The sequence below is a fragment of the Sardina pilchardus genome, chromosome 19 (genome assembly GCF_963854185.1).
Source record: "Sardina pilchardus chromosome 19, fSarPil1.1, whole genome shotgun sequence".
NCBI lineage: Eukaryota > Metazoa > Chordata > Actinopteri > Clupeiformes > Clupeidae > Sardina > Sardina pilchardus.
In genome coordinates this window covers 29,210,309-29,225,881 of record NC_085012.1, presented here as the reverse complement: position 1 = coordinate 29,225,881, position 15,573 = coordinate 29,210,309, and the positions used below count along the sequence as shown (strand labels likewise).

General features: G+C 39.8%; 2 protein-coding genes across 4 annotated transcripts in view; both read left to right on the top strand.

The window, feature by feature from the left end:
• The window catches only part of LOC134066301 (coagulation factor XIII A chain-like), a 59,794-nt gene extending 55,358 nt beyond the window's left edge, over positions 1 to 4,436 (top strand). For both annotated transcript variants that reach the window (XM_062521591.1, XM_062521590.1), the window contains exons 13-15: positions 1,067 to 1,227; positions 1,428 to 1,564; positions 3,849 to 4,436. In XM_062521591.1, the coding sequence (XP_062377575.1) occupies positions 1,067 to 1,227; positions 1,428 to 1,564; positions 3,849 to 3,990 (440 nt within the window). In that variant the 3' untranslated portion in view covers positions 3,991 to 4,436. The remainder of the gene's footprint in view (positions 1 to 1,066; positions 1,228 to 1,427; positions 1,565 to 3,848) is intronic.
• Positions 4,437 to 8,717: 4,281 nt separating this feature from the next.
• prkdc (protein kinase, DNA-activated, catalytic subunit) overlaps positions 8,718 to 15,573 on the top strand; it is a 78,144-nt gene continuing 71,288 nt past the window's right edge. For both annotated transcript variants that reach the window (XM_062520982.1, XM_062520981.1), the window contains exons 1-13: positions 8,718 to 9,002; positions 9,312 to 9,388; positions 9,554 to 9,655; positions 9,967 to 10,041; positions 10,160 to 10,268; positions 10,433 to 10,545; positions 11,134 to 11,233; positions 11,496 to 11,551; positions 11,695 to 11,725; positions 11,832 to 11,989; positions 12,965 to 13,111; positions 14,482 to 14,646; positions 15,039 to 15,207. In XM_062520982.1, coding sequence (XP_062376966.1) covers positions 8,837 to 9,002; positions 9,312 to 9,388; positions 9,554 to 9,655; positions 9,967 to 10,041; positions 10,160 to 10,268; positions 10,433 to 10,545; positions 11,134 to 11,233; positions 11,496 to 11,551; positions 11,695 to 11,725; positions 11,832 to 11,989; positions 12,965 to 13,111; positions 14,482 to 14,646; positions 15,039 to 15,207 — 1,468 coding nt within the window. In that variant the 5' untranslated portion in view covers positions 8,718 to 8,836. The remainder of the gene's footprint in view (positions 9,003 to 9,311; positions 9,389 to 9,553; positions 9,656 to 9,966; positions 10,042 to 10,159; positions 10,269 to 10,432; positions 10,546 to 11,133; positions 11,234 to 11,495; positions 11,552 to 11,694; positions 11,726 to 11,831; positions 11,990 to 12,964; positions 13,112 to 14,481; positions 14,647 to 15,038; positions 15,208 to 15,573) is intronic.

Below are 15,573 nucleotides of genomic sequence, written 5' to 3'. Positions count from 1 at the left end.
AACATTTTGATGCCCTTGTAATGACCTCCATTGCCTTGGTGAAAACCAATGCTGAAATTTTACATCAAGCCATGGTACCAATGTCCAAATGCCTGGCTTAAGTCAGTCATACTACGAATTACCTCCAAAACAGCACATGTATAACATTGTGCATACAGGGCTCAGATTCAGATTCAGATTCAGATTTTATTTGTCACATACATAAAATGCAGTGAAATGTTACAGTCGGCTCCATGCTAGGTAAAAAGAGGCATACAAATTAACATAGAACAGAAACAGTAACAACAAAACAACAATACATTCAAGATGTCGGGGGGGTTATTGCAGGTAGAGTAGAAAGTGCTATGTGCAGTCAGTTCCATTTAAGTGCCGGACGGCTTGGGGGAAGAAACTCTTCCTGAGTCTCTCAGTCCTTGCCGCCAGTGTGCAGTATCGTCTTCCTGAAGGAAGCAGAGAGAACAGACCATAGTCTGGGTGGCTGGGGTCTCTGAGTATCTTGGTGGTCTTGTCCTTGCACCGCTTGGTATAGATGTCCTTTATGTTAGGGAGTTGCCCCCCTATGGTGCGTTCAGCTGAACGCACCACTCTCTGCAGGGCCTTTTGGTCTTGGATGGTGGTGTTACCATACCAAGCGGTGATGCACCCAGTCAGGATGCTCTCTATGGTGCTGGAGTAGAAGCTCTGCAGGACTGTTTTGGATGCTCTGAATTTCTTCAGCCTCCTTAGATGGTACAGTCTCTGCCTAGCTTTCTTTACCACAGTGTCCAGGTGGGTAGACCATGTCAGATCCTCAGTGATCTGGACACTGAGGTACTTGAATGTGTCCACCCTCTCCACAGAGGTCCCATTGATGGATAAGGGTGTGTAGTCCCGCACCTGCTTCCTCCCAAAGTCCACCAGCATCTACATGTTGCATGTTATTTTTTGGTTTAAAAGAACAAATCTGCACACCAAAATGAATTGGTTTCGTTTTGACATTCGGTAGGACCGTCGTTTGTTCTTACAATAGAGATCATTGATAACCATGAACAAGTTTTTTGTTTCTTGTACTACCAATCTTTTACAGCTGAAAAGGTGAATATAGAGATACTGGCAAATGAATACATGGATCATATGGTGGATCAAGGCAGCCTCAAATTCATTTGTGTGGGGAAAGCCCAAGAAAACAATCAGGTCTTGGTTGCTGGCAAAGTGGTCTTGTTGGAAGTCCCCATTCTAAGTTTGAAGGTTTGCACATCTGCCAATGGAAAAATTGGCAGATTTAATATACCATTTTTTTGCACAGAATGTATTATGAAGTACATAGAATGTATTGTAACCATTATATGATGTTTTATCCAAGCATAAATAATAAAGTTGCAGTTTCCATTACATTTTAATTAAATAATGTTAAGAACATTTCATTGAATCCAATGTCTTTAATGTAGCTGCATGGAGAGGTAAAGGTGAACCATGAGATGCCTGTCACCTTGGAGTTCACCAACATCTTCAATTTTGTCCTGGCACATGTGAATTTGCGCATGGAGGGCCCTGGTGAGATGGGATTCAAGAGGAAATATTACGAGTAAGCAAAACTAGCTGTGCACGCACATCTACAGAAAATTAAACAGGTGCTGGTTATACAGCTGAGCCTACATGTGAAAAAATAAATAGATACCCGCATACTGTATGCTCCCAGAGTGATTTATTAAGCTACAACGTTTCGACCAAGTCGAAACATTGTAACTTATTAAAACAGTGTGGCTTATTACACCACTCTTTATTTTTAAACAAAACTAGTAAACATTAAATATTCCATTTGAATGGAATCCATGGAATCCATAGAATAACAAGCGGTGGTAGACTCTCGGCTGCCATCGTTGAGCTCTTGAGCAGGGCACTACCCTGAGTTGCGCCGGGGACACTGGCCCTTGTAATAATTGACATAAGAAAGTTTGACATAAGCCCTTTTTCCATTAAAAAGTTAATTCGCTTAAAAAACGATGCGCATCAAAAGTTAATGCGACACATGTGATGGAAAATGACTTCTATCGTTCTAACGTCGGTTTTGTCGTGATAAGTTAATTCGCTCGCCAGAGGTGGATTAAGGAGAGTTAAATCTATATAAATGTGATGGAAAAGGTTTGTAGCGATATAAGTTACTGTGACGCCTGCTCAGAATGTGTACAAAGTCTGCGCTAAAATCTGAATTCTGTCTTGCGCATACAAAGACGTTGACCTCACAATGGTGTACCATTTGCTACCTGATAAATTCGCTAGTTCCATTCGCTACAACTGTTGATGGAAAACCATCTAGTGCAGTAGAAATATGCACATTAACAGGGCTCTGATGACATCATTTTGATACACTAGAATTGTTCTTTTTAGCACTTCTTGTATCACTCAAAATTACATCGATTTATGAGTTAATTCGCTTGAAAATCTTATGGAAAAAGGGCGATACATCAGTTTGAATAACCTTAAGGATTCTATCTCCAATAAGAATGGAAGAGGTCTGCTTAAATAGAACAAACTAAACCAAATTGGATAATGCTTTATAATGGTGTTTTAACAAACCATTTGCAAGGTAATACTAAAGGGTAGAAATAGTTTATAAACTGTACATAGCCTACATTATCTATATGCCATTAGAACTATTTGATTACTTACATTTATTAGACGATACACGTTTATTAGAAACATAAAACTACTGTATGCCATGTTTAATTTGTACATAACATTTATATTTATTAATGGTAAGCCCATAACCAATAGAATTGTCAAAACGCATGTACACTTATAGAATGAGCAGTTTGTATTTTAGAAAGATAATTGACATGAGCTGAGATGATTAACTAACATGTATTGCACCTTCTCATGAGTTGTTTGCCACACCAAACCCGGTCATCCATGTCTTTAGGACCTTGCTTTGTGCACTGATGCAGTCATGTTGGAACAGGAAGGGGCCATCCCCAAACTATTCCCACAAAGTTGGGAGCATGGAATTGTCCAAACTTTCTTGGTTAATGCTGAAGCATTCAGCATTCAGAGTTCCATTCAGAGTTCACTGGAACTAAGGGGCCAAGCTCAGCTCGAGGGTGGCTCTTTCCTGTTCCAACGTGACTGTGCACCAGGGCACAAAGCAAGGTCCATAAAGACATGGATATTATACAGCGTTACCCCAAATTGCTATGTTGATGTAGCCTGGCTAATGCCACCACATCTCAACCAACATTTATTTTCTCGTATCTGAGGCATGGTTTACAAATGTAAATCATGTGCATAGGTCATAGGCTAGCCAGTCATATCAATTAGCCTATACCAGATGACATGTAGAGCATTTTAATACTTCAAAATAACATTTGATAAATTAACCGTACATTTTTCAGTAGTGATACTGTATGTGTGTAGATTTGAACAAAAGTCGGTTGGGTTCTTAGCCAAAATACAAGCTTCGGTGTACTTAGACGTCATCATTGTCTTGCTGTCCCCTGCGTTTAATGATGGATTCCCTATAGCTGAGGCGAAAATTAGGTCCATGTAATCCAGGCTGTATAGCAGGTATACCCAGGCTAATGTTGATGTCAATGTGCATTACTTACTGTCAGCACTAACCTTACTACCAAAAAAATCCCCTGGCATAATCGTGAGTAAATGGCCACAGTCAAACACCTACTGTATGTCTACGACTTTGAGTTGCACAAAAACTTTGTTTGTGCTTCATTATGTTTATTGTACAGTATATTATACATTGTGTGAAATTGCTGGGATCATAGAGGGTCTGTGTTTACAATGGAACTGATCAGAAATATAAATGACTATTACAGCTGGAAACTGGAGATAATACAGCAAATAATTTCTACCTGCAGATATATTGCCCCTGGCGCCTCCTTAACATGGACTGAGTCATTTGTCCCTGACATGCCAGGAACAGGAGGAGTGGTAGGCAGTCTGAACTGTCGCAAGCTCACACACGTCTACGGCGAGCTTGACTTCGACGCCCAGCCCTAAAAACAACAATCAAAGAAGATCCCCTTTTACTCGTAGCAAGCAATATGATAAAAATCAGAGAGTCTGTCTCTTCCAAATGCTGTTAATGAAATAAATAGTTGAGTTAATTGCTTAGTGCATAATGTTGTAGTTGTGTTAGTGCATTTCTCAGATGAGAATTGAAATAGTCAAAACTGCTTGTTCAAACTTGTCACTTCAGTCATCTTGTCACTTGTGCACATCATAAATGTAATTCTTATTAATTCAAACAGCACATGCTTTAATACATCCATGCACTTGATTGTGTACAACTGTCGGCTGTTTTCTATTATCATTATTTTCAATTGCAAATATCATGTTAATAATAATAATGCTAATAATAAGCCTTAACAGTAAGTCTGATGTCACATTTCTGTAGCAACTGAATTGCAGTTCTAAATAAACCAGGTGAATACTAACAAGGTGAATACTATGCCAGATGATTGTTTTATAGAAAAAGCATCTTCCATAAACCATAGACTGTATGCCATAACCGTATAAGTTCCATACAGGATACAGTCTATGCCATAAACAGAATGCAGCTGTTCAAAGTGCACTATACTGGTTCCATATTGGGCTCTGTGCACTAGCTTACTTGAGATACTGTACAGTACAACTAAAGCATTCATCTTCAGGTGCTTGTTGACAGCCATTACTATTGCAATTAGTTTAAGTTTTGGCCCTTTTTTGAGCTAGATTGACTGGCCTAAATGTTAACTTCAGCTGCATGGTGTCTGGAAATGTGTGTACTGAGGTTTGTGGTGGTGCTGCTATATTTAATCGCTGCCCTACAAAATTTGCAGATGGCAGTCGTTTTATCCAATTTACCTTCTCTTTTGAAAAAGCCAAACGACTTCCAAACTTTGGATTTAAGTTTCGCCGGCGCGTTGAATATAGGTTCGGAGTTGTCAGACATCTTTTCTGAGGAAGACTAGCATCTCATTTCGTCCAGGGCACGTTTCGTTGGAATGGATAGAAGAACGTGATAGGCTATGCCATAGATATATAAAGCTTTTATATCTATGGGCTATGCCATCTTTGACCAATGAGAGGCCAGGAAATCGAGTATTTCATAAGAGACGGTCAAGTCAGAAACGTTTGCGAATGTGAACCGATTTGTTACTTTTAAATCGAAACAATACCCGATTCATGTCATGAAAAATTCGAAACGAGGCTTGATGCATCGATGTAGTCGTCTTTTACAGGTTAAAAACGAATATCGATATGTATCGGTTAATTTTTACACCGTAATTGAGATTGTTAGATGTTGCTAAGACATATGGTGGTTGCTAGGTTGACGTGGTTAAATACATGTTGATAGGCAGATAGTTTAAGACATAGTTTAAGGGCTGTGTAGAGGTAGACAGTGTAATGGATGTTGATAACACAGACAGTTTAATGAATGTTGATAGACAAATAGTTTAATGGATGTGTATAGGTAGATTAATGGATGTTGATAGAAGGGCAGTTTAATAGTGGAATGAATAGTTGGAAGTAAATGGATGGAGAGAAAGTGGAAATGGAAAGTTGAATTGAATGGAAAGTGGTCTGTGTTAATATTACTAGAGTGATTGCGATGATTTCTTTATTATTGTTGCAAGGGTAATTGAGATAGCTGTAGGGTATTCATAGTGGTTACTCTGCTATATAAAGTAGCCTACAGTAGGTTTCTAAAGTAAGGTGGAGGTTTCTAGGTAGTAATTGAATTAGACATGAGTGTTGATAAACAGTAAGGACAATTTCCAAACTGATCACATATAGATAACACACCAGCATGGAGCTCTTGAACAGTCCAAAGGCAACTAGGCCTAGTTTATTTTTTCAACATCGATATTATGTTGTGATATGAAGTCATGCATTTATGGTTAAACCATAAATGGTTGTTTTTTTCCTACTATAAACTCTGCAACTTAGGATGAGAGCACAAGGGATCACAGCAAGAGATAATTTGTGTAGACATGTGTGGATAAATAACTTTTTTCGAAATGGTTAAATCTTCAGAGATCATGCAGGCTCACATTGCCTACATTAAACATCATATAATTGTATTGTATTATCCTGACTATAGAAGAGCGCTTAGCCGGTTAGGGTGCGCATTGCACACAAAAATCACAGTTTGAGTATAGGCGACGTTATTGGCTGAATGATTAGGTCTCGGCAGGCTGTGTAGCTGAATTACACATCATATTGTGATATGATATCCTTTTTGTTGTGTCCCTTTAAAGAACTGGGGAGTGGAGTTTTAGGTGCATAGTGTGTGCGTGTGCGCGCACTGCGCGGCGCACAGGTCGGAGAAGGAGCTGGACATAGGGTCTGTTAATGAATGCCCTGTTAAAAGCATGAGTTGTAGCTAAAACAGCAACTCGGTTGTTGATAAATATAGCACGGGAAGTTTCCCTCAAGTGTGACAAAGTGTCTGGAGTATCACAATATCCTGGCTGTAGCCTACTTTAGATGAAGCAGTAGGCTATTGGAGTTTCACAATAGGCTAAATATTTGAATAATGTATTTCCAAATGGTATTATGACTATTGTTATTGAAATGGTATTTTTGAAATATTGGTCTATTATAAGAGCACATTGCTGATATCACTAAATAGTGACATCTAGTGGCATTAAATAGTGGCAGCAGCAATTTATTTAGGAAATACAGGAAATATTTCACTAGTTCATCACCCAGCAAGTAAATGAAAAAATAAATGTTTAATAGAATAAGACATAAACATCTGATAATTAGGAATAAGACAAGGATTATGAAATCATGAAATAATAGCACAAAAACAAAGCTAATTGTTGTAATAGACCAATATTACAATACTTCCAACAAAAAAGCTATATAGACACCTCTTAATTACATTATCAAAGACAGCTGAAACACTTCTGTAGAGAGACATAACCATTTGCCAAACATTTTGTTTATAAATTGTGTAATGGTGCACCCAATGTGGGGGTTTGAAAAAAATCTGAAATTTTTCTTCTAATTTCACAAGTGTGAAACACAGTCAGTATCAACACATACGGCCTACGAATTAATATGTGGCATCTATAGGTAGCAATCATTATTCACAGAAAATTTGAAGTCTTTAGCTTGAAAACTTTTTGAGATAATGACATCTGAACTTTGCTGCAGATTTAGGTGAGGGTGCCAATGTGCCAAAAATCAGAAGGGGGGTACCATGTTCAAAAAAATGTTTCTCTGGATGTATTAGGTATACCAATCTAATATTTTGGCTAAGTTAGTTTAAATGGTTACTCTTTAGGTGGTACAATTTTGAAGGAAATCTGAGATGGCCAAGCAGAAGGCATTTGTTGAATTGAGGTGGAATGACCCATTAACTTTGTTGGATCAATGGTTGTATAAACTAGACTATACATCTGAACAATTAATATTGGATAAAACAACATGAAGATTCAATTCCGATGGATTCTTGTGAATATTTCAGTACCCAATATGTTGCATCTACTTGTTGTAGTGCAGCTTCACTGCAGTGTAACCTGCGTTGTGTGGAACCACCACGGTCCAGCCCTGCACACGCCCGGACTCGAACCCGCGAGACAGCAGCACCTCGGATCGGGAGTCGAGCGCACTAACAATCCAGCTAAAAGCCCAGGCTACTAGCTTTCATGCCAGCAGCGCTCTTGAAGCGTCGGGGAGTGAGGTTTACTAACGTTCCACAGCATAGCTAACCAGCTAGCACCCGTTACATCAGGGTGGCACCAAAAGCGGAGGAGGGGGAGGAGGGCATTTTGGATTAAATTTAATAAAGACATGGTATGATTAATCTTACAATGTAGAGCACTACACAGATTGTGCATTTAAAAACTTTTGGATTCCCAAGAGTCCAATCTTCCAGATGGTGTATAACATTATGCTTCATAGTAATATGGTGCCTACAATTGATTTTGAATGTTGTGGGGTGGTGGGGGGAGGACGCTCTTTAAAAGGTAACCCTTTACACTGTAAGTAAAACAGCAGGTTTGGACTTAATGCCACAAATACACAAACATGATCTTGACTACATTAAGATATTCATGGATTTCATCAGGTCCCTTTTCACAGGTGTATTAATCAAGCACCATGCAGTCTGCACTCATAATCTAGATGCTTGATTTTATACACCTGTTAAGGGACCATAATATGAAACCCATGAATACCCAACAGAAAAATTGCTCAAGCCCTGAAAAACAAGACAATATGAAACTAAGAAGAATAGGCTGTGAAAGACTTGCTTACTTTTATGATGTAGGCCTAGGGCCTAGTAGCCTACAAAACGTACCTTAAAATGAAGTCTGACTCTGCAGCCATGATGTACAGTCTACCCATGGAAAAAGCAGCTGAAACAAGAATGTCACCACAAAATCCAGCCTAAGCAGAGTGTAAAACTATGGCCCTTTAGGCCAATCATGAACACTTCATTAGCAGCTGTTTTCTTGAGTTTTGAATGGGAGCTGTCCACGACTGAACCCACAAAAACGTAGCTGCTGTAGTAGGCTAAAAAAAATCAAACATTAAGACTATTATATAAAACAGAACGATGTCTATTTTGACTGTTATCTGAGCAACTCGCTGACGAGTTGTTTTGCAACCACTCACAGAGATCAGAGAACAGCGTTTACGAAAACAGCCGTTTCAGTGCTTGTAGTGCCCTCTACAGCTTAGCATGGGTACTACCCGCTTATGTCGTCATGTTTGAGTAAAAGGAGGAAGTGGGCAAACCCCTCTCCTCGCATGGGTTATGTTTATTGTGTTCATTTGCCGCCGGTTTTGTTATTTGAGCATGCAGATTCTGTGACAGCTACACAAAGAAAGCACCTTTATTCGCACTAAAATGTCCTCCGACACAGCCGGTAGTGTTGGAGGAATTCAAGGCTACCTGATAAAACTCCATAGTTATCTCACTGATCCTGATACAAGGATTGCAGCTCTAAGGTGCCATGATATTATTGGAGATTTAGGGCAAGAATGCATGGTTACAAAGAGTGAGAGTGAATTAGGTGAGTGAATAAAACCGCGAAATTACCAACACAATATCTTCTATTTTGGGTGAATGTAGGCAGCTTGACGTTAGCTAAGTATGACTTGAACTTGTGCTAACTCGGCTAACTAGCTACCTGCTTGCTCCTAATACGGAGTGTACAGAACCAGAGTGTAGCCTACAGTTTTAAATCATACAGAGAAGAACTGTCGTTTTCAAGTTCAGCCTCCATTGAAGTCACACCTCATTTTAAATGTTAAGTTATTTATCTTACAATTTGCTCCAATAAATGACTTACAACTGTATTAAATGTAAACTTGCCTATCAGTTTTGCAGACGTCCTTGCTATTTGCAAAAGAAGGAGGTTTGCTCAGTTTTCTCAGAAAATCCTTGTCCAATGAAGAGGTATGTAGCTTTGTTATGTATGAGAGGTTGCATATCATTTCTGTTAAATTGACATGCAATTTAAGAGATACGATGCCTCTCAAGCAGCTCAAGTTTAATAATAATATGCCCATGATACATTCCTCTTCGTGCAGTTCTACAGTATATTTATGATGTTATCCATAGCTAAGAGATGCCCGATTGGATATTCTGCACCTTTTGGAAAGCTTTCTTCAAAGGCTATCCACTGTCAAAGGATGGGAGAAGACTTATGCCATTGAGCTGAAGGTACAAATAACACAGTATTGCATACATTTGCAAATACCGTGAATTGATTAACATTTGAGTATGTCCTCTTGTGTGATTGATATTTTGATTTTTAGGGAATCTCATATGCATGTCTGACCTGTCACATTTTAAGTGCATTTTCAATTGATTACCACTCAGTCGAATTCTCAGATGCTAACACACACAGGCAGGTGACAAGAAGCTATTCAGTTAGTGAGCCATGAGCAAATGTCATTCTGCAGTCTGCATGTTTAAATCAAAATCATGGTTTGATAATCTATTGGTTTAATGCTTCTCCATCTCTCACTCAGGATGCTTGTTTGGTTGTGTACACCAAAGACAAAGCGGCCAAATGCCGTGCCCCTGCCTTGGAGCTACTGATCAAGGTGGGAGACATTTTTGATAACTGGAATATTTGGATTTTAGGTATGAAACCTATATAATGAACACAATATGGTATATGCATTTTTATATGAACTTGCATGTCTTCTCTGCTCTTTCTAGCTCTTGTATCTGACAAAGGATTCCAGTGTTGGCCAAAACTTGCAAGTGAGGGATATGTTCAACAAGTTTTATGGCGAACTCTGTCAGAAGAACAAGATACCTGATACAGGCAAGAATTGATTGCTAGTCTTTGCCAGTAAAGCTAGCCCAAAGATGTTTTTTTCCCTTTAATAAGATGTGATTAATACAGTCTAACTAAATCAGATCAACAGAGAGTTTGTTTGTAACGTTTGAAATCTTTTGCATAAATTCTCTTGTTATTTGTTGTTTCAGTGCTTGGTAACATCTATGAGCTCTTGGGTGTATTGGGTGAAGTCCATCCCAGCGAGATGGTAGCAAACTCAGACAAACTCTACAGAGCATACCTTGGAGAGCTGAAAGGCCAGGTAAACACTATGGGTGCGAATTTGACAACATATTTTGCCGACAGTGCATGCGTAGTTGCGTACTTTGGCCAGAGAGGGGTCAGACACACAAAATGGGTGGCGTCAGGCCAAAGGTAATTAACAAAAGATAGATAGATAGATAGATAGGTCAGAATTTAGCACTGGTTGCATATGACTAATAAGAAAAAAAGGGCCGCACTTTGCAAACGTGTTTATTGCACACATGCGTTTCGGAGGAAGGCGCTAAGCCAAAATGGATCTGTGCAAAAAACAAGTTTCTATGCATAGCGTGCCATATTTTCTTCTTCTTTGATGTTACGTATAAGTTTGGCCAAGCACTCTAAAAAAAGACATAAGAAACTGAGTGAAGCCTGCTCCTACCACACAATTCTATGTGTTTGAATAGACCAATGTTCACTTCACCGGGGAGGTCTCGCCCTTTTCAGTGTCCCCTCCTTGATGTAGCTTCCTGCTACCTATATCGGCACCGAACTCGGTTCCTTGCTGTCTCATCTCCACGCTCTCGCAGTCCTCTGGTGATCTGTAAGACATAAGACATAACATGACATTATGATTTGCTGTCCACAGATGACCTCCGCTACGAGGGAGCCAAAATTGCCAGTGGTGGCTGGGTGCCTGAGAGGGATCACAGCGCTCATGGTGAACTTCACCAAGTCAATGGAGGAGGGTGTGTGGTCTTCTCTTCTTTTCTCTTATTTCCTCTGACTACAGCAGACACGTTTACATTGGCATTGGCAGTAATATAGTGATTTACCTTCGTATTTGAGACAAACTACAGTGGAATAATTTCCCCAAGATCTATTTTTTTTTACATAATTTCAGAGCTCACTGTCATTCTATTCATGATGGCAAATCCTGCTTGCTGTCTTGAACACATGTAGTCTCAAGCACCGGTAAATCTTAACGTTGATAAATACCCTCCCATACAGATCCCACAACTTCAAAAGAAATCTTTGATTATGCACTGAAAGCCATTAGTCCTCAGGTATGAACCCATATCTAACCTTGCCTTGCCTTCAATATATCAAAAATGTACTAAGTTCCTCCACTCAGACTGTAGATTGAATTAGAAAACACATAGAACAGCATACTGTATTTTAATTTCACTTCTATATCTCATTTCTACAGAGTGAGATGAAACGATATGCCGTCACCTTTGGTAAGCCTGATCACTTATCTTGAATATGAGGCTGATGCATTTTACTTTTGTCACCTGATTTGACATGAATGTCTCTGTCTCTCTTCTCGTCTGGTCACACTCTCAGCTGGACTCAGGCTGTTTGCTAAGCATGCCGTCCAGTTCAGCAGCTGTCTGATGGATCACTACAGGACAGTGTTTGAGGTCATGTCCAAACTGTGTGGCCACATCAATATGGAAATGAAGAAGACCAGTTATTATGCCCTGGAATCATTTCTTAAACAAGTGAGCTAATAGAAAATACTGGAGTTTGAAATTTTGTGAAGTTACATCTGGTTTGTTAAGCCGGGTGGATGACTTGTTGACTATGGTACCGTAATTTCCCGACTTAAACATTGATTTTGCAAAATGTATTCAGCTATGAGGTTAATACAGGGGAGCAGTTAATATGGTTTTGTTTCTTTTAACTTGCATAGAACACTGTCCTGCGGCTTATACATGATGCAGCTTATATGCGGGATCAGGCGACATAGCACCGTGGAGCAGTGAATCGGTGGTGTATTAGGAAGTTGAAGAGTTGAATTCATGAACTATCTCGGACATAACACCTTTCCGGTACATGTGTAGCCTATTTGCTGTAATGTAGCATATTATATTGACACATTTGATGGCTTAGGATAGCCATATAGGAGATGATTACTTTCTCTTTGGCAAGCGCAACATTCATTAATTATATATTTGAAATTATTTTCAAAGGGCAAATTTCAGTGCCATATGGTTTTGTTATGAATGTATTTATAGTATGATGCGTTCTCTCTGCGAAAATTAAGTCTGTTGCGCTTGAATCGCTCTAGTTTCCCGCCTTCCTTGATGACAGCTTCTAGCTGTCAAAATTAACAAGGTTCAGCTGGACGTCACTGTGGCTCGAGATCACTAATGATCTCTTTTGGACGTATAATGCACCTTCATGTCGTAAATTCTGGGGGCGAGGCCTTTAAAATGAGCATAATAGGGGCGCGATATTTAAATTACACTTGTTTCCAGCCGCCACATTTATCAACACACGTTTATTCTTACGCTGGAATTGGAGTGATACAAAAGTTTGATGAAACACACGTGAGCCCCGTCGTAAGATGATTTCTGCGCTCAGATGTATGCTGGTTTCTACGCTCGGTTGATAAATGAGGGCCACTGTCTCTATAACAGTTCATATATTGATTTTTGTTTGTTAATTCTTGTGCTATATTTAACCTTGAACAGGTAGCAGTTCTGGTGGCAGAAAACATTGAAGAGCACAAAAGCAAGCTGAAGTTCTTTATGCAGAAATTCTGTGCCATCATTAAGACCTTGGACTCTTCCAACAAGGAGCTCTCCATTGCCATACGAGGATATGGGCTATTTGCAGCTGTAGGTTTTATTTTCAAGCATTTTTGTCATACCTATCATCAAACCCAATCAGAAAGGATTAGATTTAAAACAACCTTTCAGTAATTTCACATAAAAGCATCTGGTCAGTATAAGTGTCTTCACATCCTACAGTACGTATGTATCCTGAAGAGGCAGCTCCTTTTAAATGAGGGCTGAAGCTAGAGATCAAGTTATTGTATCAATTGAGTTATCGAGTCATTGTATTAAAGGGATATTCCGCCATTTTTGGAAATAAGCTAATTTTCCACCTCCCCTCGAGCAAAACAATTGATATTTACCTTTTTCCCGTCCATCCAGCCATTCTGTGAGTCTGGCGGTACAACTTTTAGCTTCAGCCTAGAATAGATCATTGAAACGGATTAGACCAGAAGCATCTCGCCTGCTAGCATCATGTTTAAAAGTGACTAAGATTTCTGGTAATTTTCCCATTTAAAACATGTCTCTTCTCAAGTTAGAAAGTGCAATAAGACCAACTGAAAATGAAACCTGGCGTTTTTCTAGGCCGATTTGACATGGAACTACACTCTCATCTGGCGTAATAATCAAGGCAACTTGCAATCTACTGGCACTACTACTGCTTGTTGTCTATGGGGACTATTTTCAGATGCTGCGTGATATCACTGCGCCCATGGTATGTTTGCAAGTTGCCTTGCGCCAGATGAGAGTGTAGTTCCATGTCAAATCAGCTTAGAAAAATGCCAGGTTTCATTTTCAGTTGGTCTTATTGCACTTTCTAACTTGAGAAGAGACACGTTTTAAATGGAAAAATTAACGGAAATCTTAGTCACTTTTAAACATGATGCTAGCAGGCGAGATGCTACTGGTCTAATCCGTTTTAATGATCTATGCTAGGCTGAAGCTAAAAGTTGTACCGCCACACTCACAGAATGGCTGGATGAATGGGAAAAAGGTAAATATCAATTGTTTTGCTCGAAGGGAGGTGGAAAATGAGCTTATTTCCAAAAATGGCGGAATATCCCTTTAATGAGTGAGTAATTGTAGTGTGAGCGCATATTCGATAGATAGATAGATAGATAGATAGATACTTTATTGATCCCCAAGGGGAAATTCAAGGTCCCAGCAGCTTAAGACACCACACACAACATACAGTACAATGTAAACAATGTAAACAGGAAGATTAAAAAGCAAATCAACAATCAACAATCAACAATGACTAAAGGAGCAGTAGAATACTATAGATAAGGTATGCATGAATGTACTGAGGATTGGTACTGTGATCCAGTCTGAGGTGTGTGTCAAGTTGGTAGTGCAAATAAGTCCAACAGTGCAACAGTGCAAGATAAAATTCTAGTGACCAGTATTCATGGCTTTCCTTTGGTCTTCTGCAGCCGTGTAAGGTGGTCTGCCCGCAGGACGTGGACTTAATGTACACCGAGCTGATTCAGCGCTGCAAGCAGATGTACCTCACTGAGTCAGACCGGGATGATGACAACATCTACCAGCTGCCCAGCTTCCTGGACTCCATCGCCAGTGTCCTCGTACACCTGGACAAGGTACAGTGTGTGGATGAAGCTCTCCATTCACTTAAATGTGCAGACCTTTCTTGTGAAGGGTCGTCATTGATGAAGCAGAAATGTTTTCTATTGTCAGTATTGCAAGTTAGAGATGTTTTTCTCATAAAGTAACATGTCATCTCCATCCGCTTCTGACACATTTGGATTTGTGAGAGGCATTTGCCTCTGTATCGAGGTTTCTTCCTATATGTACCTTGAATTCTAGGGAGTTTTTCCTCGCCCCTGTTACTCATTGGCTCTCTGAATGTTTAACACTGTAAAGCACCATGAGACATGTGTAATGTTTTGGCGCTTTATAAGTGAAATCAAATTGAAATTGAAATTGATCACCGATTGGCCCATTTGACTAAGTGTCTCCTGGCTAACTGCAGATCCCTGAGGTCTACACACCAGTTCTGGAGCGGCTTCTGGTGGTCCAGATGGACAGCTTCCCCCAGTACAGCCAGCGGATGCAGCACACCACCTGCCGAGCCATCATCAAGGTGCTCGTTGCCATGGCAGCCAAGGGTCCAGTGCTGTGGAGCTTCATCAGTTCTGTTGGTAAGCAGGAGGGAGGGGCTGTATGGCCGTCCGCAGTAGTGACACCAGACTCAAGAGGCGGCACTTTGATTAGGGGGAGATCAGTCAAAGCACATCATGTAGGCAAAGAGAGAAAATTACTTTTGCCGTCACTGGAGAAATATTCAGTGAACAATACACACACACATAACGAGAGAGAGACTATATACTGTAGAATTGGACACCTACCATTACACCCACAAGAACTTCCATGGCATGCTATTCTAAATAGTTACAGTATAGGTAGTAATACTTATGAATCAGCTTTCGAGTGAACTAGAATAGATATTGTGAACTTGTCTGTATAGTTGTGTCTCATTTCTAAGTGTATAAGACAATACAAGTAAA